Here is a 25,481-nt window from a genome sequence, read left to right as displayed (position 1 = left end):
CACGCACACACATACATGTTCACACGTATAGGCACACAATGTTGTCTGCTAAGGCATCTGGTTAAATATTTTAAAGATTTTATGTAATAATTTTCATTCATTACTTGATAATGTTTAAATTAAAACAGAAAAACCTTGAAACATTTTTAACAGTACTTGCCTTTTTTGCAGATTCAGAAAAGAGAACTCCATTGTTTCCAACGATACCTATTGGGTATCCAAATATTCTAGCAAATCCTCAAAAGAAAATTGAAAAAAAGATGTATGTATTTCAGAGGGCTTTTAATTCACAACAAACAGACATATTTATACATTGTTTAATTTCAAATCAATGTTTAAAATGTAGAGATTTCGTCTATGGTACAAAATAGCTCATGGCTTAATTTATTTCTAAGGTACTGGAGTCTGGGTTTTTTGCTTTCTTGAAAGGGGTGTGTTACATATAAAGTTATCCACTTGTCTGACCAACCAGTTTGGTTAGATGATTGGATTAGTGTGTCATCCGTTCATTCATGTAACATATATGAGTGCCTACTATGTACCAGACACGAAGGGTATTCTGATATAGAACAAATCAGAGACACAGATCCCTTTAAAGGTCAATGTTCAGAGCCATCGGCCAGTTTCAGGTGACTAGCTTGCCTTAAAACGCCTGAGGTAATGACAGGCCCTTGAAATAAAAGGGATAAACTCAACAAAGACAAACTTTTTTAAAAAGCAGGAATGCAGTCAAGCCTGGTGGTAACCGAGTTTAAGGTAAGAAATCCAGTTAAGCTTAGAAGAAGAATAAATCACTACACTTTCATTTTCTGTGTTTGCATCTTTTTCTTTCTCCTTTCCACAAGTTTTGTTTTTGTCTCACTACCACTTCCACTACCACTCCACACACACAAAACACACACACACACACACACACACACACACACGAGAAATGAGAGAAGAAAAAGGGGAAAGAAAACCCTGTTATTTTGTGAAGTAGACACTTTAGGTGATTCCAGGAGGCTATTTTGTAAATATGAAGGATGTGACTAGAGACCTTCCCAAGAGTGATTTTCAACAAACCTACTTGACTAAAAATAGGTGTCAAATACTTGGAAGCCAAGTGTCAACAAACTGTGCTTGTGAGAGGGGTCACAGGAAGCTCAATGCCAAAGTTCCTGGACCAGGCTCTGTGTCCAAGCTCAAGCTTGGACAGGCTGCCACTAAGGCCCCTGGCGTGGGGCGCCCGACACAAAGCAGGTGCTCGAAGAATGAATGGATAAGAGAGAATGTCAACCTACTGACAAGCCAGAACACCGAAATTTTTAAGACTTATTTTTGTTCTTTACTCTGGCTTTGTCTTGATTTATTTTTTAAAATCCTTATGTTTATTTAACATGTTAAAATGAAACACTGATTTGCCGGTCACCTTGATTTCTCTTGGTCTTTCAGACCTAAAATCCCAGCCAAAACCCTAGGCTGCACACCCTAAATGGCACTGCCACTTACAGAGGCAATTCAGAGAGGGGCAAACCTCCCCAAAGTTCTAACAATCCACTCTGAGTCCTGACCCATCCCACAAAAAGAGCTGGGAATCTCGCACGTGTCTCAGCAGCACGGTGCTACCCCTGAAGGTGTTCTGCCCTGTGAGCTGTTTAAACTTTCCATCCACCCTTAGTCCTGCTGAGTAGGGCGCATGCCCCACTACATGAGGGTCACCCATGGAGGGAGCACCTTCACCAACTTCCTATGGGCCAAACAAGAAAGCAAAATGTCTATGAAACTCCTAGGCCTACCTATGGCAAGTGCAGGGGCAGGAGGAAAGCTGTAAGAACTGCCAGAGACACCTGATCCTTAGAAAAATCTGTCCTTCTCCCTCCTCACTCCCACTCATGGCCCCCGCATTCATCCCTCCCTCCTCCTTTCCTGCCCCCTCCCCCTCATGCCCCCTTTCATCCTCTCTTACTGCCTCCTCACCCTCTCATCCCCCCATCTCCCCTCTTCCTCTCTCCTTCCCCCTTCGCCCTCTCATTCCTCTCTTCTCCCTCTCACTCCCCCCCAACCCCAAACCTTATTTGAATTCCAGTACAGACAAGAAGAGATGGAGATCTGCCATCTGGTAGATCTACCGCTGGTATTTTAGGGGGCAAAGGTACCATAAGCATTTTAGCAAGTCCAGGGCAAATACATAAAAACAGATGACAAAGACAGTCCATCCATCTCTGAGAAAGAAGCAGAAACACTTCTGACTTGTTTTAAACTGCTGCACAATGAGGGTTACATCCTGAACTATTTGGTGACAAATCCTGTCTATATATCAAAGAAAAAGCTCTTAATCACTTAAACACCTAAATACAAACACATAAATTCCACTTCCAGTGTGAACCCTTCTCTTGCTCATAAATCAGACCAGGAGAAACTGCTGTGACTTATCTTTAAGCCTCAATGTATATTTGCAATTTGGATTTTTGCAGCTAGTTGTTTTTTCTACTCTGATATGCTGTCTTCAGATTAACTACTACATTTTGGAGCTTCTTTAAGACCAAGTAAAATGCCCAAATTTGTTTTGCCATTTGTCCAAGATAGATTACTATGGACCTGGTGTCTATGTTTCAAATATTTCTTCAAAGGCCTACAAACGTAACAGTTTAGGTGAATGAATTAACTTTTATAAACATTCTTATTTTGTTTGAAATTTTCAGACTTGGTATTCTGTCCTGTATTCTCAATCTAGTCTTTGTGTGGATCAACATAAGACCTACACAGAGGCGGCGAGAAGGTTTAACTCAGTCTACAGTCTTCTGGGAAACTAAAACATCACACGAAACTTCACAGTCGAATTGAAGACTAAAGAATAAAGAAGACGTGCTGAAATTTTCAAAATAATTATAGTCATCCAGAGAAATTTTAAAAACTACAAATATTTTTGTTAATTTTACTATAAGAGCCTTTTTATACAGCTAATGCTACAAAGTCACAGAATAATGGTCTGGACCAGAGCATCTTGCCCTCATCATTTTAAATTCTGGATCCATGAAGGCATTCAGCTACAAGTGATCTTTACAAAACAGCTCCTTTTGAGTACTGACTCACACGTTTATACCTCTCTAAATAACAAAGCTCATGCCAAGTGCATCAGGGCCGTGAGACAAGAGATCACTTATTTTCAAAGCAGCATAAAATGTTCACATTTTCAGTTCTTCATCTTTATACCTGTAACTAATGTGTCTCCATATAAGGCTTTAAATTCACTGAATCTGCTTCCATCCACGATTCTAGCAATGACCTAAGAGGAAAAATAACAATGTCCCTGAGCAATTATATTATAAAAGAATTTTTGCATTCAAGTTATTTGTAAGGAAAACAAATTTGTAATGAAGTTGTCACTTTCACAAAATTTCACCCTACTCAGAAAATCTTCTCAGAAGAATTTCACTTGACATGCATGGTTAATGCCCTGAAGTCATTCTGGGCCCTGATTTTACACTTCTCTATAAAAGCAACAGCTCCATGTTGTATACCAGAGAAGCACAGAGACTACATGGGCTGGTTGTTAGACTCAGAGCTTCAGGGGCTCTCAAATGTATTGGCCGAGAGTCAGGGATTCAATCAGAAAGCAAGGTCCTACTACATGTCACAGGGAATAATACTCGATATTTTGTAATAACCTATAAGGGAAAAGAATCTGAAAAAGAATATATATATATATATATATATATATATATATATATATATATAACTGAATCACTGTGCTGTACACCTGAAGTTAACACAACATTGTAAATCAACTATACTTCAATTAAAAGATTATATTAAGAAAAAAAAAGAAGAAGAAAGAAAGCAAGGTCCAGCCTTAGAGTCAGAAGACTTAGGCTCCAACCTAGGGTATAACATATGATTTATGTGTCCTGGAGTAAGGCATTTAACCCCTCTGAGTCTCGGTTCTCACTTCTGCAAAGATGGAACAAAGTTGTGAAGATGTGATGAACTAGTAATAAAGGAACCTAAGCAAATAATGCTGAGATGAAGAACCAGCTCTGATTCCCAGCTTCTCCCAGCTCTACCACTGGGAAACTAGAGTCACAGGCTAGTTACCTAAAATCCCTGAAGCCTCAGTTTCCTCATCTGTTTAAAAAAAAAAAGTAATAACAATAATAATAATACTTAAGAGCTAATAACATTGCCTGGTACTCATCAAAAGGTAGCTATTATTATTAAGCCTTCAATAAAGGTTCACTGATTCTGAATCTGATACACATACACAAACACACATATAATTAATCTACACAGAGTCAAGTTACTAGTTTATCCTCCATATTCATCATTATACATCAGGACTATTTCAAAGTGTTCTAAACATGAAGCATATTCCAAATTTTTTCAGAAACTATTTTAGATGCTACACATCATTTTTTCTATCCAGTTTGAGCTTCCTTTTTCCTGTTTACCACATCAATCAAAGCCTTATTTTATAAGCTGCAAAGGCTGAAAAATGAGTGAATAGCTTACTGTGAATTATATTTTAGTTATTTTCCTGAAAGGTCAAATAACATAATGGAGATATAACAGTTGTCTAAGTGCTATGTGGCTCCAAAATTACACCTTTTGAAAAACAAACACATAGCAACAACCATTCTTCCACACAAAGATAAAGCCACTCAAAAGGTCAGAGCAACCTAGGGCCACTTAACGTGAAACCCCCTTCTATTTGCTTTACGATGAAGTCCACTCAGCCACATAAAATATACTAACTCATCTTCACAAAGACTCAAACTTTAGGAAGCAGACATATCATATGGCACTACTCCTATTTCTAGGAGCAGAAATCAATGCTCAGAGAGGTTCAACCCCAGCACCACTGACTAGGGAAACAAGGACTATAACCTGGGTTTTTCAATTAATATCCCAGTGTTGTCCCACAGCTCCATATGCTAGTAAGACCTCCATACAAGGCTTATTTGCAATTACAGAAAAATATAATAAATTAACATCACAATGATGAACATGAATCAGCAAAAGGTAGAAGTCCAGGATACAATTTAAGAAGGCAGAAGTCTATCTTTATAAAAAGATATCCATTAAAATGAAATTGAACTACCATGAAGGCATGGATTCACATCTGTTTTGCTCATTTCTGTACCCCTAGTGCCTGAAACAATACCTTCATGGAAAGAGCACTCAATAAATACTGTCGAATAAATGAAAAAAGTGATTATGCTTGAAAGAATGAATCCTTAGCCACCTAGAAAACTTGACTATTAGAACAACTCATTTTTCAGGCACATCAGATTGTAAGTGCCATTTTTTTCTGTGCCTGTAATTAATTAAAAAGTCAAACTAAAAACCTCATTCTAAAACTTACAGTTAACTAAATTACCTTGCTAAAGTGAAGTACCAGTTGAAGTTCCATTAAAATCCAGCATTTAAGACCCTCTAACAATAATAGGGTATTGCCTAAATAAATATTTGTACATATCCATAAGTGGGGTATTACATTCATCAATTCATCCAAAAAAATATTTACTGAGTGCCTACCATGTCACCAGGTACTAGTATAAGAATCAGGACCTAACCACAAAAAACATTTCATGAAGAAGTTTTAAATAATGGGGAGATGTTTATAATTTAAACTGGAAAAAGTAGAATTAAATATATATATATCAATATACGTATGTATGTATATACTATCTGAACTACATAAAAATGTATACATACACACTAAGCCAAAACACCAAAATACTGGCTGCTTTCTCTGCATGGTGGAATTACAAGCAATTTTATGTTTTTCTGTATTTTCTATATTTTTCACAGTTAGTACATAATAGTTTTATAGTCAAGGGGAAACATAACAAAACATTAAGGCACAGAATCTGATATTAGGACAATTTCCTAGTTTAGAAAGTATCCTACCAGATATGGATACTGAACAAAATAAAAGACTACATGTTATAGGCAAGCACTAAAAATTGTCAATCTAGACTACAGAAGACAATCTGTAACCACAGCAACATCTTCAACTGCAATCAAATGTCTAATCTTTGCTCATGTCATATTGATCTAAAAGGGTATGTTTTTTCCTTTCAACAACTTACTGACATTTCATCCATTTCCCAAAATAAGAACCCAAAAAAGAAATAGCTGGAAATTATAAAGTTGTGCTACATCATTCCTAATGTCCAGAGGAATATGGAGTTATGAACAAAGCAAGCTTAGTCATCGTGCAATGAAAACTTTCCAGTAATTAAGAGGTTTTCCCTGCCCTCTTCCTTTTAGTAAGATATCTTTCCCTTATATGTCATTCCTTACTGAGACCCACAACAGTCCCTTAGTTTAGGGATGAACATACCTAAAACAGACTTCAGCTTTGAAAATGGATACACACAGCCTATAGTTCAAACAAAGTTTAAACACATGTCATAAACTATGATAGCATAGCTTACAGCTCACAGTTCCACTTTACACACCTCTCGGACATCAAAGTTCCTCTTAAGGTTGGCACCAACTATTCCATACAATTCATCAGCAGGAAATAAAGGATCTTCAGAAGGTTCAATGGTAACCTGCAGAAATATAGAACAATCACATTAGCCTATTTAAAGACATTATTTCAAGGTGACATAAGCCAAAATGCTTTGGGAAAATAAAAAATATAAGAACAGATCCAACTCACATCCATTTTCTTCTGATAATTTAGATTCCTTACAATCTTCCTAGCTAAGTGAAGAGCATGATTATCATCCAAAGCGTAGTAGTCACTTACTCCAGACTTTCTACAGAGTAAAGCACACTAAAAGAATCAGAACAGGGAAAAGGAAAATAATTAAATATCTTAAACCCCAAGTATCTTCTCTAAGGATGACGTCTTTTTACTTCCAAAACACTTTAATAACTGTCATCTAATTTGATCTTCATAACGTCCCTGGCAAAACAGTATTAACCTTGTTTTACAAACAGGAAAAACTGAGGTACACAAAAGTTAAGTACCTTGTCCTAGGACCACCAGTACCTGCATAAGAACCCACACCTTCTATTTTTCAATCTTGACCTTCTTCTACTGGACCACAGGGCCTTATTTAATGTTCATCCCATACACCTCAGACAAAATCGTATATGATAAAGTTCAACCACAGCTGGCACGCTTTCGTGATGTAGTTGGTAACAACAAAAAGTGTTTGTACCTCACTGAGACCCCAGTGAAGATGCCAACTATGGCCTCTCATTTCTGAGAGACTGCTGAGGCCTTCCTTACCAAGTTACACCCCAAGAGTAAGCTGCTGCAGGTAGCACACACGAAGCCTTGAAAACGCTGTTCCTCAGATCAATGGTGAAAATGGGTATTGATAATATGGAACTGTGGTAAGGGCCTGCTCAATTTCAAGTTCAACGTGAATAAAGCATGGGCGTGCTCTGGTTCCAATTAGATGGCTTGCTGTTTCACTTGTAGATGTACTATGACTTTCTAATAAAGTATTAAAAAAAAAAAACTATAAAGTCAGGCAAAAATATACACCTAAAGGGACTTCCCTGGCAGTCCACTGGTTAAGACACCACGCTTCCACTGCAGGGGGCACAGGTTCGATCCCTGGAGAGGGAACTATAAGATCCCACGTGCCACGCAGCACAGCCAAAAAATAGAAAAAAAAAAATATATATATATATATATGTGTGTGTGTGTGTGTGTACACACACACACACACACACAACCCCTGAAAAAAACAGAATTTTAGTTCATTTTATGAGCAAGAACTAAGCTGCCGCAATCTAAATTTTGATGTCTTGTCTAAGGAAAACACCAACTCCTTAGGCGACGTCTTAGAACTGGGCTCTCACAGCGGTTTCATGTCACTGTCCCCCTCGGGCTTGGGTGCTCCTCAACAAGAGCAAGGACCATGTGTGCTCCTCTTTATAGTCCTCCAACCCTTTGCAAATAGCAGACCCTTCAGTTTCTTTAATTTAGTAGGACGTTTTACAACTGACCCTGTCTTCCAAATGCTTCACAAATACCAGCTACAATTGCTGACTTCCAGCTACACTGTAGTAACTCAGTAAGCAAAGAAAAGCAGAAGGGACTGCTTCCAAATCAGTAAATATTTAAAATAAAATGCTGCCTTTTTTTAAAAAAATAAATTTATTTATTTATTTATTTATTTTTGACTGCATTGGGTCTTCATTGCTGCGCATAGGCTTTTCTCTAGTTGTGGAGAGCGGGGGCTACTCTTCGTTGCGGTGCGCGGCCTTCTCATTGCAGTGGCTTCTCTTGTCGTGGAGCACGGGCTCTAGGCGCGCGGGCTCAGTTGTGGCACGTAGGCTTCAGTAGTTGTGGCTCGCCGGCTCTAGAGCGCAGGCTCAGTAGTTGTGACGCATGGGCTTCGTTGCTCCGCGGCATGTGGGATCTTCCCGGACCAGGGCTCGAACCCGTGTCCCCTGTATTGACAGGCGGATTCTTAACCACTGTGCCACCAGGGAAGTCCTGTAATGCCTTCTTTTAAAAACTGTCTAGCATTTACCAAAACAACAGGAAAGGGAAAACCTTTGATGAGACACTCTACTATGTAAAGCTTTGTGTCAAATTAACTATGAAGGATGACGAATCGGAGACGTACAAATACGTATTTACAATGACAGAGAGAACCCAAAGCAAGTTGTGGCTAGTAAATTTTATGACACTGTTCCCAAAAAAGCCATCACCATCTAACCACTGTCCCATGATTTTAAACAGGCTATTATGAATGATAATAGCTAAAAGTAATAGAGCACTTAGTATGCCACAGACACTGTGTTGTGACGCAGGAACTATTCATATCTTCATTTTACAGATGAGGAAATGAGGCTCTGGGAAGTTATGTAGTTTGTCTAGTCACAAGGGTAACAAGTGAGGCAAATGGAAGATGAATCCTAGAACCTACACGCCTAACGATATACCACCTACACCCTTTATGGGCACCAGATGACTTTTTTTAAACTGTCAAAAAAATTTTTTTAGTTAATGTTCCTCAAATACTATCTTCATCTCCTTCCCCTGATTAAGCACCTACAAACAGTGGCAGCCCACTTTGTCCTGTTTCTATTCTACCCGCATCCTCTCTCTCTCCAGGCTGAAACATCTACTTCACTGTTCCCCTGAAATGGTCAGTAAATGGCCAGATAAGAGAGAAATGCTGCATCTCTGCTCACAGTAGTGTTCACCGAAATAAGCACGTCTTCTGTTTAAAACCAGGCAGAAAACTCAAGCTCTCGAAGCTTTTCTCTGCCTACCTCAATTCTGCTCCAGCTCTTCCCTTAATCATTCCTCCTTTTGCCTCTAGTTGTAAAACTGGAAGCATAATAGCTTATTTGTTTTGTAATTGTTTTTTAGTTCATTCATTTATATCTCTTACCTGCCGAGTTAAATTATAAATCCTTGAGGGCAGGGACTAGGCCTGAAATTTTTCTGTATTACTCATAACACTTAGTACAATCAATCTATCCACAAATAAGTGCTCAAAAAGAAAGGAGTGAATGAAAAACTGAGGCAAAGGTAGGTTCCTTAGCCAACTCTTCAAAAGGCAAGGCAGTGTTCTTTGATAGGAGGGTAGAAACGTTGTACCTATTTTCCGTCTCCCACCTACTAGACTGCTCCCACAGTCACCTGCCTCCCTGGTTTGTGGTTTGGCAAAGCAAAGAAAGGTTTACTGCACCTCCCAGGCCACCGAGCTCAATGGTTAGATCTACCTGTCAGTTATGTCTGGGTTCTTTAGGGTCTAGTCCTGGGCCCTCTTCCTTATCTACACTCACCTCAGGGTGAGCTCACCTAGTCCTATGGTTTAAATTCCACCTCTGTGTTGATGGTTCTTGAGCACGGATCTGGGCTCCAGACTCTTACAGTTAACTGCCTATTCTGCATCTCTACTTGGATGTCTGGATCATCTCTAACTTAGCAGGTTCAAAAGCAACACTTGATCCCCCTGCCCTATCCCCAACTCTGCCCCTCCTCCCGTCTTCCCAATCTCAGGAAATGAAACCATTTCATGTTATCATCTTTGTCACCTCACTTTACTGTGCCCCATATATGAAATCCATCAACAAGTGCCTCAATTCCACCGCTAAAATAGAGCACAAATCTGATTACTCCCCTCCTCCGTTCACTACCACCATAATTATCTAAGCCACCGGCACCTCTCACCCAACTCTAGCAATAGTTGTATGCTATTGATACAACCACCCAACTGGTCCCTCACACACACTACTGCCAACCCTCTAAGCATTCATTCTCCATTTAGCAGACAGAGGGATTTTTTTTTTTTCTAATGAACTGTTTAATAATAGCACAATCTCTCCTTAAAACTCTTCGATGGTTTCCTAATTGCTCATAAAAGAAAAAGTCCAAAACATTTAATGACCAATTATGATGATAAACAATAATAATAATGGCAGTTAACAATTACAGGTACTTATTTTAAAGCAGGTATTGTTTCAAGCAATTTACACATACCATCTCATTTAATTCTCACAAAATTCTAGGAGGTAGATGATCTTCTTACTCCTGAACTCTAACCTGAAATGGGAAGACCAGCGATGTGATGGAGCGGCTCATGCCTGACTCACGAGAGCCAACTGTATGCATCTCTTCCTGATTCCATGTTCAGTGGTGTCCCGCTGGTAGCTTAAAATCAGCTATGGCGGGATAATTCATACCACAGATATTGGCAGATGCCACAAAGCAGGACATTTTCCCTCCTCAGTGAATCAGCTAAGCATTTACCTGCTATTGAGCATTTAGCTAAGCTATTCTCCAGCATTGCAAGCAGCCTGCATGGACCTTCAATGGACACTAGCCTCTCAAGCAAGCCCTAGATAGCAGCTCAGTCACAAGCAAATGTAAGTCCTCATATGACTTCCCCAACAGCCCTTAAGATCAACAGTCTCCCCTGCCTCTCTGCACCTGTATGCTTAGATAAAATCCCCATGGAACTTACCAATACCCCAATCTTCTGGTTTGATTGACCAATCCAGCTGTAGTCAGGGGACCCCAAAGCACTCCAACCATGGACCCTAATAAAAACATGTACCCCAGGTCCTGTCTCTCTCTCTGGGCACTCTGCCTGGACTGCCTCATGTGGCCCCTCAAGGTGTGCTGTGTACTTCCTCCAGGACCTGTGACTGATAAACTTCTCTATTTCAAATTCTCTTGTGGTCTGTTGTTGAACCACGGCTCACCATCCAGCACCCTGTGCTCCACTTAACAGTGTTAATTAAACAAAGGCATAATGCCTGCACACCACTGGGTTAGCCCCACCTTCTATATGCCTATACTTCTTTGTAGCCCTTATCATGTATACATATTTATATAATTTTTTGGTGATTATTTCTTTATTGCCCACCTCTCTGACTAGACTATAAGCTTCTTGAGATCAAAGACAATGTCTATCTTATTATCTCAAATACCTAAACAGTGCCTGGCACATAACAGGTGCTCAATGGATGTTTGTTAAATAAATAAGAAACCTGTTTCTCCAGTCTTTCTAGGCTATAATGAAAAAGTTGATGTTCTTGCTTAGAAATGGAACTCTAAAGAACTGGACCCTAAAAGAGCAGATCTAGAACAAATAAACTGGTTTGATCTGGCAAGTTTAACACCTGGAAAAAATAATTTAACACTTCTTTTAAACAAACAAGTGACAATCAATCCTGGAAAGAAACAACTGCTTCTGTTTCACCTGCAGTGAAGATCAGCACCTCCAAGATCCTCAGCTGACACCTCTTCTCCAGTGGCTGCTTTAACCTACAACAAGGATAAAAGTCAATGGTGAGTTTTCTCCATCAGAGATACAGTAAGTCTCCTACAAACAAACAAGTTCCGTTCTGAGAGCGCGTTCGTAACTCCAATTTGTTCGTTAAGTCCAACAAAGTTAGCCTAAGTATCCAATTAACACAATCGGCTATACAGTACTATACTGTAATAGGTTTATAATACTATTCACACAAATAATACATAAAAAACAAACAAACACAAAAAATAAAGAAAATATTTTTAATCTTACAGTACAGTACCTTGAAAAGTACAGTAGTACAGTACAACAGCTGGCATATAGGGGCACGTTTGCATCTTCAAAAGTTCGCAACTTGAAGGTTCGGGGAATTACTGTATTAAAATGCTGTCCTACACACCTCCTAACCTGATTATATCTACCATTCTTTCTTCCCTAGAACTAGACATTTTGTTTCTCATCCCACCCACCTAGGTAAACCTAGATAATATTGTCTCTAGTCTACAGACGAGAAATGTGAACCCACAGTCACTAAGGAACTTGCCCACAGCCCCTGAGCAAGGGATGGAACCGATTTGAACCCAGACATTCCTGGTCTGAAAGCACACTCTCTTTCCGCTACATTATTCTGCCTCCACACCCATGTTAAAGCCTTTGTGTCTGTGCACATGCTCATCCTACTGCTGGGCTCCCTTCTCCCTCTCACCCCCCCGGCGAATCCCCAATTATCCTTCAAGGCCTATCTGCTCTGTGTGGCTTTCCCCAACCTGCCCAGGCCTTTTAACCATTAACGACACTCCATGGTTTTAACAGAGCAATGTTTGCTCGTCTGTGGTTCAAGAGCATTCCACCTACACCTCCAACATGGCGCCTACCAGACTATATGTCAGTAATTTGCATGTGTCTCTGTCATCTCCTCTATACTGTGAGTTCCTTGATGGCAGAAACTGTGATTTATTCATCTTTGGACACAATACCTATATTGAAGTAACGCTATTTTTTCACCTTTGCTGAAAAATTCCAGTGACTATCAAAAACAAACTCTTAAAGGTATAATATATTTAAGATGGGGGGAAAAAATCTCCATGATTACCCACATCTAAGATTCAGCATAATATGACCAAAAAGAAAGAATCCTTAAGTAATAAATTAAGAATGACTTAATTATAGGGACTTCCCTGGTGGCGCATGGGTTAAGAATCCGCCTGCCAATGCAGGGGATGCGGGTTTGATCCCTAGTCAAGGAAGATCCCACATGCCGCAGAGCAACTAAGCCTGTGCGCCACAACTACTGAGCCTGCGCTCTAGAGCCCGCGAGCCACAACTACTGCAGCCCGCGCATTTAGAGCCCATGCTCCGCAACAAGAGAAGCCACCGCAATGAGAAGCCCGCGCACCGCACAGAGAGTAGCCCCCGCTCACCACAACTAGAGAAAGCCCACACACAGCAATTAAGACCCAACACAGCCAAAAATAAATAAATTAATTAATAATAATTAAAAAAAAGAATGACAATTATAGCCTGAGAAATTCGAACAAGAAAAAGCAAGAAAAATCATTTAATGCTAAATGCCAACCTGATCCCTTAGGAATCATTTATTGATTCCTACTTCTTTGGGGTGGTCGATTTGTTTCTTTTTCTTCAAGTAGTAAAAGAAAAGCTTTTACTAGAATAAGGAACACTAATCTAAAATACAGCATAGAAATGACTTATTCACTACATCAAAAGCTCTGTCTTAAATAAAATATTATTCCACAGGGAGAGGTAATTAAATTTTTCACCTCCAATTATGCACCCCCAGAACTAAATTCTTGATTCTCTTCTCCCAAAAAATTTGGTGTAAAATAACATTCAGTCCAGACAATAACTACTTATAAGAGGTGTCTGGATATTTAAAGTTGTAAAAACGAATAAACGTCTGATATATGATAATTCATTTTCAGGGAACTGACTGATATCAACTGAAAAAATAAAGATTTGTCATCAGTTAATATTTATGGAACACCCACAACATGTTTGAAACTGTGATATGTATAAAGATGATAAAAGTCCAAGAGAAAATGAAAACTGCTCATTCTATTAAGTAACAAGTTTGGATGATAAACAAAAGGTAGGAGAACAAAAAAACTCCTTCAAAAATTTGTCTTATTCCACAGGGAACTTTGCTCAATAGTATGTAACAACCTAAATAGGAAAAGAATTTGAAAAAGAATAGATACATGTATATGTATAACTGAATCACTTTGCTGTACACTTGAAACTATCACAACATTGTTAATCAACTATACTCCAATATAAAATAAAAAGTTTAAAAAATTTATCTTATTAGTATGCATTTTTTTCCAACCAGGTTAAGCTACTGAAAGCTACAACCTCACATTATGTGTGAAACCTACAAAGCCTTTTCTCAATTTTCAGTGAAACAAGCATCAAAATTTAGAATTCTCAGGCAGATAAGGCTGCTGCTGCTTCTTTTTCTACCTGTAAATACAGGCTTTTGATGGACGACTACTGAACAAGGTTTAGTTCTCTAACAGAACTGCAGACTTCAGCTGCTACGTTGCTTCTTTCTGAGGCACACGTTAAATCTGACTCCACTAAATAGACATTGTAATGCTGACCTTTAGACAAAATCTTCTCTTGAAAACAGTTAGCATTATTTCAGTATTATGATACTACCTATATTCCCAAAAAGATGTTTTAAAATTTTAGTCATATTTTTACTTATTCTCTAGTGAAAAATAAACAGGAATTACCCAGGAAAGTTTACTACACATAGGTAAATTAACCAACGATTGCTATCACACATAGCTAGAGAAATATTGACGAATAATATTTAATATTATGCTGTAGGCTTTTTGAATAATGCCTTGAGACTTTTAATTCATTTGAAAAGGCAGCTCTTCAGGCTTATCTGATCCTCAGTAAAAGTTATTAAAAATTAACACAATCATTTGGAAAATACACTTATTTTACATCAAAGTATAACATCTTTTAATGTACTCTTTTTAATAAACTTGTGTTAATATTCCAAAACCAGATAATTCCTTGACAGACTTTTGAAGCAATAAACTTACTTTTCAAGATATAATTCACATACCACAAAATTTACCATTTAAAAGAATACAATTCAGTGTTTTTTATTATATTAACAAGGCTGTATAACAACCATCACCACCACCTAATTCCAGAACATTTCATCGCTCCCAAAAGAAACCCCATACTCATTAGCAGTCCCTCCCCATTCTACCCCCTCCCAGTCCTTGGCGACAGCCAATCTACTTTCTGTCTCTATGAATTTGCCTATTCTACATATTTCATAGCAGGGTAACTATACAATATTTGTTCTTTGTGTCTGGCCCAATGTTTTCAAGGTTTGTCCATGTTGTAGGATGTGTCAAAACTTCTTTCCTTTTTATGGCTGAATTACTCCACTGGTAGGTTTATTATAGCTTTAGAAGTTCCTTCACATTATTCTTTTTACCTATTTAATATTCTTGGATTTTACTTACGTAATGGGATGCTTTGTTGTAATCAGTAGAAATTACCTGTGTCTTCACCCAGCCTCTCTTTATCACTCTGAAGTCTAGGATCATGTTGTGACATAAGCAAAGCAGGGTGACAACTGCTTTCCTGAAAATCACAATGGAGACGTCCAAAGGAGAGATGAGGAAGCGCCGAGGATGAGACATAATCCAGTCCTCAGTGCCTGCATCACGGGCAGGTGGCCAGTGAAGTTGCACAGGGTCCCACTCTCAGAAGGGCCCTGTGCTTGGGGTTTAATGCTCAGTGGTCACCCTAGTGAAAGTCTAACTAACTTTATCTTTGAATTTGTGTTCTGTAAGTGAAGTCTGATGGGACAATGGAGCATGTGTGTTGAGGTTTAGAGCCTCAGATCTTGTGCAGTCTGCCTCCCCCCATCTCCCTGGGATGGGCTCTTGGCTCCCTGCTTCCCTGTTGACTGGCACCTGGGCCCTGGGTCCTGCCCTGCCTTCTCCTCCCCACCCCTGCCTAGCACCTGTTACATCTGCCCCAGTGGGGGCCTGACACAGGTGTAGGGAGGATCAGAGGTCAGGTGTGCCCCCCATGGTGTCTCAGGGAAGAGCATGGTAGCTCCATCACTGTCCTGGGCTGGCAGTGCTGAGGTGTGCTCTCCAACAGGCCACTCTGCATGTTGGGGGGTGCCGGAGGGGATGCTAAGGGCTAGCCTTTTGCTCGTTCCCCATCTGGGTACCAAGCACATTCTCACATGGAGGCAGCACATCCTTGGGGACATGGCGGGCCCATGGGAAGTAGAGATGCCTGGCAGGGGCGGGGGGGTGGGGCCTGTCGTTAAATAACAAATAAAAACACCATGACTGGTAGACAGACCACAGAAGAAGGGAACATGTTTCATATTTTAGTATCTTTTAACAGTAGTTTTCTCCTTTTTGAACAAAGGGTTCCATATTTTCATTTTGCACTGGGGTCTGCAAATCACTGCCCTACCAGTGATCCATAAAGCTTGCTAGTATTAAAAATTTAGAGCACCACTCATAGCTATTCTAACTCTTTTCTCTTGGGAGGTGGGGGGACTTAACCTTTTGAAAAGATAATGTTTTCACAAGACTCGGAAAGTCAAAGGTCTCTCTCCCACCCTGCTTCATCTCCTCTGTGTTTAAACAGCATTTACTCTATCTTTTTCAGTTTCTTTATGCATATACAAGCTTACAAATGTATAATTCCCCCCCTCCACTTTACACAAAAGTTAACACACTATGTGTAAGCACCTTGCTGTTTTCACTTAACAATTTACTGGTTTGTTATTGACCGTGAGTAGAAGAAAAGATAAGTATTTTTCTTCAGGCAGCACCATTCAAGGGGGAAAGGATAGTCCTTTCAACACATGATGCTGAGACAAATGCATGTCCACGTACAGAAAAATGTCGAACCCCTTCCCGAAAGTGCACCAAAAAACAACTCAGAATGGATCACAGACCCAAACGTAAGAGCTAAAATTATAAAACTCTTGGAAGAAAACAAAGGATTAAATCTTTGCAACCTTGGAATAGGCAATACCTTCACAGATAGGACACCAAAAGCACAAGCAAAAAAAAAAAAGAAAAAAATATAAAAATTGGACTTCATCAAAATTTAAAACGTTTATGCTTCAAAGGAAAACACCATCAAGAGGGTGAAAAGACAACCCATAGAAGAAAATATTTGCAAATCATACATCTGATAAGAGACTTGTATCCAGAACACATGAAGAATTCTTACAACTCAATAAAAAAGACAAGAGCCCAATTACAAAATGGGCAAAGGATCTGAATAGACAGTTCTCCAAAGAAGATATACAAATAGCCAACAAGCACATGAAAGATGCTCAGTATCATTAGCCATTAGGGAAATGAAAATCAAAACCACAGTGAGGTACCATGTCACACCCACTATGATGGCTACCATCAAACAGACACACAGTAACAAGTGTTGGAGAGAATGTAGAGAAATCAGAACCCTCACACACTGCTGGCAAGAATGTAAAATATGCTCTGGACAGTTTGGCTGTTCTTCAAAATGTTAACCTTAGAGCTACCATATGACCCAGAAATTGTACTTGTAGGTTTATATCCAATAGAAATGAAAACATACCCATATAAAAACTTATACATGAATGTTCATAGTAGCATTATTCATAATATCCAAAAAGTGGAAACAACCCAAATGTCCATCAACCGATAAATGGATAAACAAAATGCAGCCTATCCATACAATGAAATATTATTCAGCCATAAAGAGGAGTGAAGTGATTCCTCCAAAATTTGAACATAGAATTACCACATGATTCAGCAATTCCACTTCTGAGTATATACCCAAAAGAAATGAAAGCAGGGACTCACACAGATATTTGTATACTCATGGTCACAGCAGCATTATTCCAAATAGCCCCAACGTGGAAGCAACCCAAAAGTCCACTGATGGATAAACAGACAAAATGTGGTATGTACATACACTGGAGTATTATTTAGCCTTAAAGAGGAAGGAAATTCTGAAACATGTTACAACATGGATAAATCTTGAGGACATTTTGCTAAGTGAAATATGCCAAACACAAAAGGACAGATATTATATGATCCCACTTAAATGAGGTTCCTAGAGGAGCCAAATTCATAGACAAAGTAGAATCATGGTTGTCGGGGCAGTGAAGGAGGTGGGGAATAGGGAATTAGTGTTTAATGGGGACAGAGTTTCAGTTTGGGAAGATAACAACGTTCTGGAGATGGATGGTGGTGATAGTTGCACAACAAAGTGAATATACTTAATGCCAGAGCACTGTATATTTAAAAATGGTTAGAATGGTAAATTTCATATTATGCATGTTTTACTTCAATCAAGCAATCAAGTAAGCAAACAAGACTATGTTCTTACCAAAAAGAAACAAACAAACAACTAGCTTCTTACCAAGGGAGGTCCTCCCAAGAAAATGGTACCCTGCTTGCGTACGATGATGTTTTCATCAGCCATCGCAGGCACGTAAGCTCCTCCTGCTGTACAGGAGCCCATGACCACTGCTATCTGGAATCCAAGCACACAAGAAACTCAGGCAGTACAGCTCAGACAGTGAATTTATACAGTCCCTGGATCTATAGTTCCACAAACACTGCAGTACCAGGGGATATTACTAGCTTGTACCTGTGTTTCTCTCTTTTTTCTTGGCTGTGCCGTGCGGCTTGTGGGATCTCAGTTCCCGACCAGGGATTGAACCCGGGCCACGGCAGTGAAAGCCCAGAATCCTAACCACTAGGCCACCAGGGAACTCCCTGTGTTTCATTTTTAAAATGGAGTCCTCTAAGTGTTTAGAATAGTTTCCTAACTTTTGTATCAAAGCATTTTGAAGGACTTATGTCACACTTTACAAAGCTTGTGGACAATCTCCCTGTTAAAGAGAAGACTGACCAAACAGACCTTCACCCTGAGCAACTAATGGAGAGAAGAAACTCACAATCCATCCATAAATTAGCAAAATTATATTAAAAGGACAACTTTTAAATCTAATAATAATAACAGTAATAATAAGTCCTCTAAACAATTGCCACTTACCTCATAGGAATACTGAAATAATTCTCCAAATGAGTAATGTTAATTTTGTGTTACCCTGAATATAAGACTTTCTAAATATAAAACTAATGTTAGCATCACAATTGAAAATCTTGCTAAAAAGAAAGTCCATTGTGTTGAAGCTGGGTGATGCATACCTGAGGGTTCACAGTACTATTTTCTCAACTTTTGTGTGTGTTTGAAACTTTCCATGATAAAAGCTTAAAAAAAATTCTTGCTTAGAGATTAGTATGACACATAATAAATATGGGTTTTGCTGATTACCCCTAGACAGGAATAAACAATACCACAGAGAAAAATAAGAGAAGTATGTGGTGAATATTTTCTTAAATTATCACATGAAAGTAGATTTTGCTAATTCCAATATGCCATCAGTTTTCCTTCTAGTCATACAAGTATCTGTTCCGGAAAAAAAAAAAAAAAAAATGCCACACTAGTATTAATCCAAAGGTGAAAGGCAGCATGAGTTAACATTTTTCCATCTAAATGGCTGTCACAAAAGGCATTTTCCCCTATTTCATGTAACGTTATGAAAAATGGCTGTAACATTTCTTTGTCAACATACTACAGAAGTGTTTATCACTTATGGTTTTGCTTATCAATCACCCAGTTTTTTTTCTTTCAGCTTTATTGGAATATAATTGATATACAGCACTGTATAAGTTTAAAGTGTATAGCATAATGATTTGACTTACATATAGCATGAAATGATTCTTAGTAGGTTATAGAAAATATCCATCAGGGACGTTGCTGGCGGTGCAGTGGTCAGGACTCCGTGCTTGCACTTCAGGGGGCTCGGGTTCAATCCCTGGTGGAGGAACTAATATCCCGCATGCCGTGTGGCAAATTAAAAAAAAAAAGCGGAGCCTAACCACTGGACCACCAGGGAAGTCCCCAAAATTTTTAAAATAGAAGAAAAATATTTTCTTTATGATGAAAAAACCCCTTAGGATCTACTCTTAACAACTTTCATATATAACATAGAGCAGTGTTAATTATATTATTCATATTGCACATTACATCACATTACTTATTTATCTTATAACTAGAAGTCTGTACCTTTCGACCTCCTTCACCCAATTCCCCTTCCCCCCATCCCTCGTCTCTGGTAATTACAAATCTGATCTCCTTTTTTATGGGCTTGTTTGTTTGGTTGGTTTTGAAGTATAATCAACCTACAGCACTATGTTAGCTACTTCAATACAACAGAGGGATTTGATATTTCTATACATTTCAAAATGGTCACCACAATAAGTCTAGTTACATTATGTCGCCATATAAAGATATTACATAATTACTGACTATATTCCCCCCACTGTACATTTCATACCCACGACTCATTTATTTTACAACTGGAGATCTGTACCTCTTAATCCCCCTCACTTATTTCTCTCCCTCCACCCACACCCCACCTCCCCACAGAAGTCTGTTTTAAAGATATCTATGGCTAGAAAAACTCTTGCCCACAAGCACAAGGAAACATTCATCATAGCAGTGTTTATAATAGCAAAATATGCAAATAGCCAACATGTCCGTCAATACAATATTTTGAAAGGGATACTGTAGATAAATAAATTCTTTAAAAATCTGGGGCAAAAAATAACACAGGAAAGGTTAGTACTGCATAAATCCAAGTGGAGGGTACATGAGTGTTCTGGTCTATTATTCTCTGTACTTTCTTCAAGTTTGAAATATTTTATGGGTTTTTCTTTAAGTTTATATCAGAAGCAAAGGACACGATTTCACCTTATCAGCCTGTTCTCTGTGCTAGAACACTAGAATCCACCATCAAAAAAAGAAGTCAAGGAACTAGAGAAGAGTCACAATGATGTAAGAGTATGGAAGGGGACAATTTTCAAAAGTAAGCTCTAAAGAACTAAAGAGGCACAGCAGGGTTCCATGAAAACAAATATTGAGCAAAAGGAGAGAAAAGAAGAGCAACTGCCAGCAAGTGGTGTTCCAAGACCAAGGACTGGGGGTTGGGGGGTGGGGATGGAGCAAAGACGAATTATTTTGTCAAAATGTCGTAAGACAAAAATGAGGGAAATGAAACTAAATGTCATCCTGTCATCTCAGGGTAGAGAGAAAAGATGTACCAATTTAGCAGAAAAGTCTCTCAAGAGAATAGCTGACAAATTATTAGCACATAAGGCAAACAACAGTCTCTCCAGCCCTCGGATCTTCCAATGTCCGTCTGAGATGGGCAGTCAGGGTTTCGATCATGCTGCAGCCCCTTTGTACCCCGCAGCTCCAAGGGGCAGTGCTGCCGGGCTCCACATCAGGGACCCATTTAAACCCCAGTCCCACCTCCTTTGATTCTTCTCTGTCTTGCTGGCTGATCTTCCCCCATCTCTGAACCTAGACTGGCGGGGAGGGTGGGGAAGAGAATACCATACTCACTTTGTATTCTCCTCTATCTTGTTTTTAAAACTTATGGTTTGAGACCTCCAAGCCCCTTTTTAACTATCACAAATGCTCTCTCACAAAACAAATTTTACCATATTCCTAAGAACACTTCAGATGCCTTTTCGCCACAGAATCTCTGCAATCAAGGAAATCAACAATCCACTTCTCAGACACCAGGTGAGGCATCACAAACATACACAGAAGACTTTTGCTCAGTAACAGAGTAGGAGACTGTGGTAGGCAGCTTCTAAAACGCCACCGCCCTGCCCCCTGCCATACGAGACTCTTGGTATTCACCTCCTGTATGATCACGTCCCCTTGAGCGTGCGGTGGATCCGGTGACATGCTGCTAATGAATGGAATATGGCAAGTGATGGGACATCACTGCTGTGCTCAGGGTATGAGGGACCGTGTCTTCTGTCTTGCTGGCCCTCTTTCTCGCCCACCTGCTTGCTTACTCTGATGCAGCTAGCTGACATGCTGTGACATACTGTATGGAGAGGCCCACAAAGAAAAGAACCTACAACAGCTCATACGGAACTGAGGGGTTTCTGCAAAGAACTGAATCCTACCAACAGCCACATGAATGAGGTAGGGGGCGGAGCCTTGAGAGGACTGCAGTCAGTCACATGATCCAGCTAAGTGCAGAGCTCGAGGATCCAGCTAAGCTGTGCTCAGACCCCTAACCCACAGAAACTGTGCGATAATAAATGTTGCTGTTTTAAACTGTTATGTTTGGGGGTAATTTGTTCTGCAGTAATAGAGAACTAATACGGAGATCAAAAACCATCTCCCTTAAGCGCCTGCAATTGAGGCCCATCTGAAGACCTAGGAAAGTCTCTGTTTGAAGTGCTTTGTCGCTGTTGCTCTTTAATGTATCTGTGAACTATTCCTCTAGTCCAGAGATGGGAGACAGACCAGCATCAGCATTCTGTACCATCCCAGAGAGTGATGAAAATCCAAGAGAAAGACGTGGATAAGCCTTGAAGCCATTATGCTAAGTGAAAGAAACCAGGCACAAAAGACCACTTAGCACAATTCCATTTATATGAAATGTCCAGAATAGGCAAATCCATAGGTTACCAGGGGCTGGAGGGACTGGGTAAAAATGAGATTAACTGCCAGTGGGTATGGCATTTCCTTCTGGGGTGATAAAAGTGTTCTAAAATTGATTCAACCCTGTAAATACCCTAAAAACCATTGAATTATACACATTAAATGAGTAAATTTTATGGTATGTGAATTATAGCTCAATAAATTACACTTCAATAAAACTTATAAAATTTTTAAAAAATACAAGAGCTAGAGTCACTAAGTATACAGGAATCAAAATTCTCAAATTTTTCATCAATAAGAGAGGCTATTCTAGTTCCAAGTATCTAACAGACACAAAACTTAATACTGCTAAAGCAAGGACTTCCCTGGTGGCGCAATGGTTAAGAATCTGCCTGCCAATGCAGGGGACACGGGTTCGAGCCCTGGTCCAGGAAGCTCTCACATGCTGCAGAGCAACTAAGCCTGTGCGCCACAACTACTGAGCCTGCGCTCTAGAGCCCGTGAGCCACAACTACTGAGCCCGAGTGCCACAACTACTGAAGCCCGCACACCTAGAGCCCATGCTCCGCAACAAGAGAAGCCACTGCAATAAGAAGCCTGCGCACCACAACAAAGAGTAGCCCCCGCTCGCTGCAACTAGAGAAAGCCCGTGCACAGCAACTAAGACCCAACACAGCCAAAAATAAATAAATTTATAAATAAATTTATTAAAAAAATATATATAGCTCAATAGAAATAAAAGAACACAGTTAAGTCACCACTGTCACACAATCTCCTCTTCTGCATTTAATTCTGAGCCCTTCACTCACAAAATAGAGTGAACGTGCACCAAGAGCTCCGCCACTGTGTCTACCGCTGCTTCTCACAGAGCATGGGGACCCCAGGGCCCAAACGGCACCAATGACTTTCCACATCCCAAAGCATTCGTCTGTAGTACAATGAAGACCTTACATTGGGCCACACTGGACAAATGATTCAGAACCTCAGAAAGAAAATTCTGCTGCTTTCTTGTACTAAAGGGACATTAAAGGGACATAAGGAAGCTGCGTGACCACAAGCTGTTCTGACCGTGCTCAGAGTACAGGTTTGGCTGTGTGGGCAAATCCCAGGCACTATGTCAGGAGAGACATGACCGCGCCCCTCATCTGCATCAGAACAAAAGACAGCTCCCACGAGTTCCACTGAGAGGCCACCATCCACCCTGTCACCAGTGAAGTGGGCCTGCTCTGTGACAAGGACAAGCCAAGAGATCCCTCTTGCAGGGTCAGGAGGCCCATGGCAACTCAAAAACTTGAATCCAGAGCAAGAAAACAGCAAGTAGGCTAAGAATGATGTGTAACTGACAGTAACAATCTTTGTCATCACTGGCACAGACCGCACAGCAAAAGCTGGAAGTGAAAGGAAACGAGAGGCTACAAAACAGAGGTAATAGTCTGGAAAAACTTTGGGCAAAATTTCATTACCCTCCAGGTCTTGCCTGCACAAGTAGAGACTGGTTCTCATCACACCAAAAACAAATTACATATTGTAGGTCAGCAGCCTGCCCTATGGAAGGGGTGTCTGAGAGGGAGTCAAGAGGTTTCATACCCAATTCTGAGAAGCTGTGTGAACTTTAGACCTCCATCTTTCCACTGAAAAATTGCAGAAGACTATCTAGTTCAAAGGCTCTCTGTGATAAATGTAATAGAACTTGGGGAGGGAGATTTCCAGTTGCTTGGTGGAAAAGCCATTAAAATTATAATATGTTTTTTAAATCTCTCATCTTCCTTCTTTTTCCATTCAAAGTATTGTAGAAAGCAAATACTGCCTGTATCACTTTTTTCTTCTTCTACCTAAAGAGTCACCATTAAAAACTAAAAGCCATAATACACACGTATCTATTCAATGGCTGTCCAGAATTTAAGAACATTATCAACTATACCGACGATCACACTGCTGATCCTAGAACGTGCATGCTTATCCGTGCTCACTGGATAGGATGAAACGTACACAGAGAACAAAAAGTCCATCTCACCCAGAACATTCTGTTTCTTCCTCAATCTTTTTATCAGAGCGCCTCAAAACAAAAAAAATACCAGAGTGGTTTCTTCTACCCCTGACCCTATCTGGCTTCATGAGCAGGTTGAAATGCATTTAAAAAATAATAATATACAGTGTTTATCCTAACTAGGACCCTCAAAACAATTACCAAGGTCTGAAGCAAAGAAAATAAATTTCAAAAATAATGAGCTAAGCCAAGGAGGGAAGAGGGAAAAGTTAAGAAAAGAGGAAGGGAGGGACACTTAAGAATAATTTTAGGCACATCTCCAAAAAGAAGAACAAACAGGCAGAAGTGCAGAGAAGAAAAAAGGGGGAAAGGCCTGAGGAGCTGCAACTAAGCATAGCTAGGTGAATAACAGCTATTCCAGAAGAAATAAACTGTTAATAAAAACAGAAACATTTGCTGCTGGTGTGGTAAGGATCACAGTAAAACGAGGAAGAGAATTAATGCATCAGAGCAAAACCAGTCTAGACTAGACTCTCACTAGACTATAAAAATTAATGGTAATGTAAGACTTGAAGAAAACAAACACCAAGATCCCACTTCTGAAGAGAACTATAAGTCTCACATTTAAAAAGCCAGCAACATGGGAACCACATCAGGAAAATAAAAGCAGCACAGCCCCAAGATCATCATGGCATCAGGCATGGATTTGGAGGACCAGAGAAGGTATCCTCGGGACATGAGGCTCAGAGAAAGACCACAGGACACCAATACGCCAAGTCTTTAAACTTCAAAACAAACCAGGGTCCTAAAACCTACCAGAAAGTAAGGAAAAATGAAACAGAAGAGAATACAAAGGTAACTACCTAGTTAACTGTTTTTTCTCAAGTGCAAAAACAAAATTGTTGAACCTGGGAGGTCTGTAGGAATCTGGCCACATCTTTACAGCTGCAAAAATATAGGAAGAAACAGAGATATGGTTGTCAGGAGACATACTTCTTAGAAATCAGTGGATAAATGGACTTACAAAGGGCAAGGTTAATAACGTTAAATAAAAACCAATCTTGGGGAGGAATAGGAATTGAACAAGTAAGGGAAGCTAGTGCTCACTATCAAAATGCACACATAACTGCAGTTACAACAGTTATTGCTTTATGTAGAAAATACAAAAAATTGTTTTTAACAGTCCACCTAAACCAAAGTCTTAAATA

General features: G+C 39.6%; 1 protein-coding gene across 1 annotated transcript in view; it reads right to left on the bottom strand.

The window, feature by feature from the left end:
* MCCC2 (methylcrotonyl-CoA carboxylase subunit 2) overlaps positions 1 to 25,481 on the bottom strand; it is a 63,298-nt gene that overhangs the window by 14,648 nt on the left and 23,169 nt on the right. Inside the window, exons 7-12 of the mRNA XM_061187892.1 lie at positions 18,168 to 18,281; positions 11,676 to 11,740; positions 6,650 to 6,749; positions 6,444 to 6,539; positions 3,193 to 3,265; positions 161 to 237 (exon numbers count right to left, since the gene is read on the bottom strand). Of these exons, the coding sequence (XP_061043875.1) occupies positions 161 to 237; positions 3,193 to 3,265; positions 6,444 to 6,539; positions 6,650 to 6,749; positions 11,676 to 11,740; positions 18,168 to 18,281 (525 nt within the window). The remainder of the gene's footprint in view (positions 1 to 160; positions 238 to 3,192; positions 3,266 to 6,443; positions 6,540 to 6,649; positions 6,750 to 11,675; positions 11,741 to 18,167; positions 18,282 to 25,481) is intronic.

Source organism: Eubalaena glacialis, chromosome 4 (genome assembly GCF_028564815.1).
Source record: "Eubalaena glacialis isolate mEubGla1 chromosome 4, mEubGla1.1.hap2.+ XY, whole genome shotgun sequence".
Classification (NCBI taxonomy): Eukaryota; Metazoa; Chordata; class Mammalia; order Artiodactyla; family Balaenidae; genus Eubalaena; species Eubalaena glacialis.
This window is presented reverse-complemented; position numbering and strand designations above follow the sequence as displayed.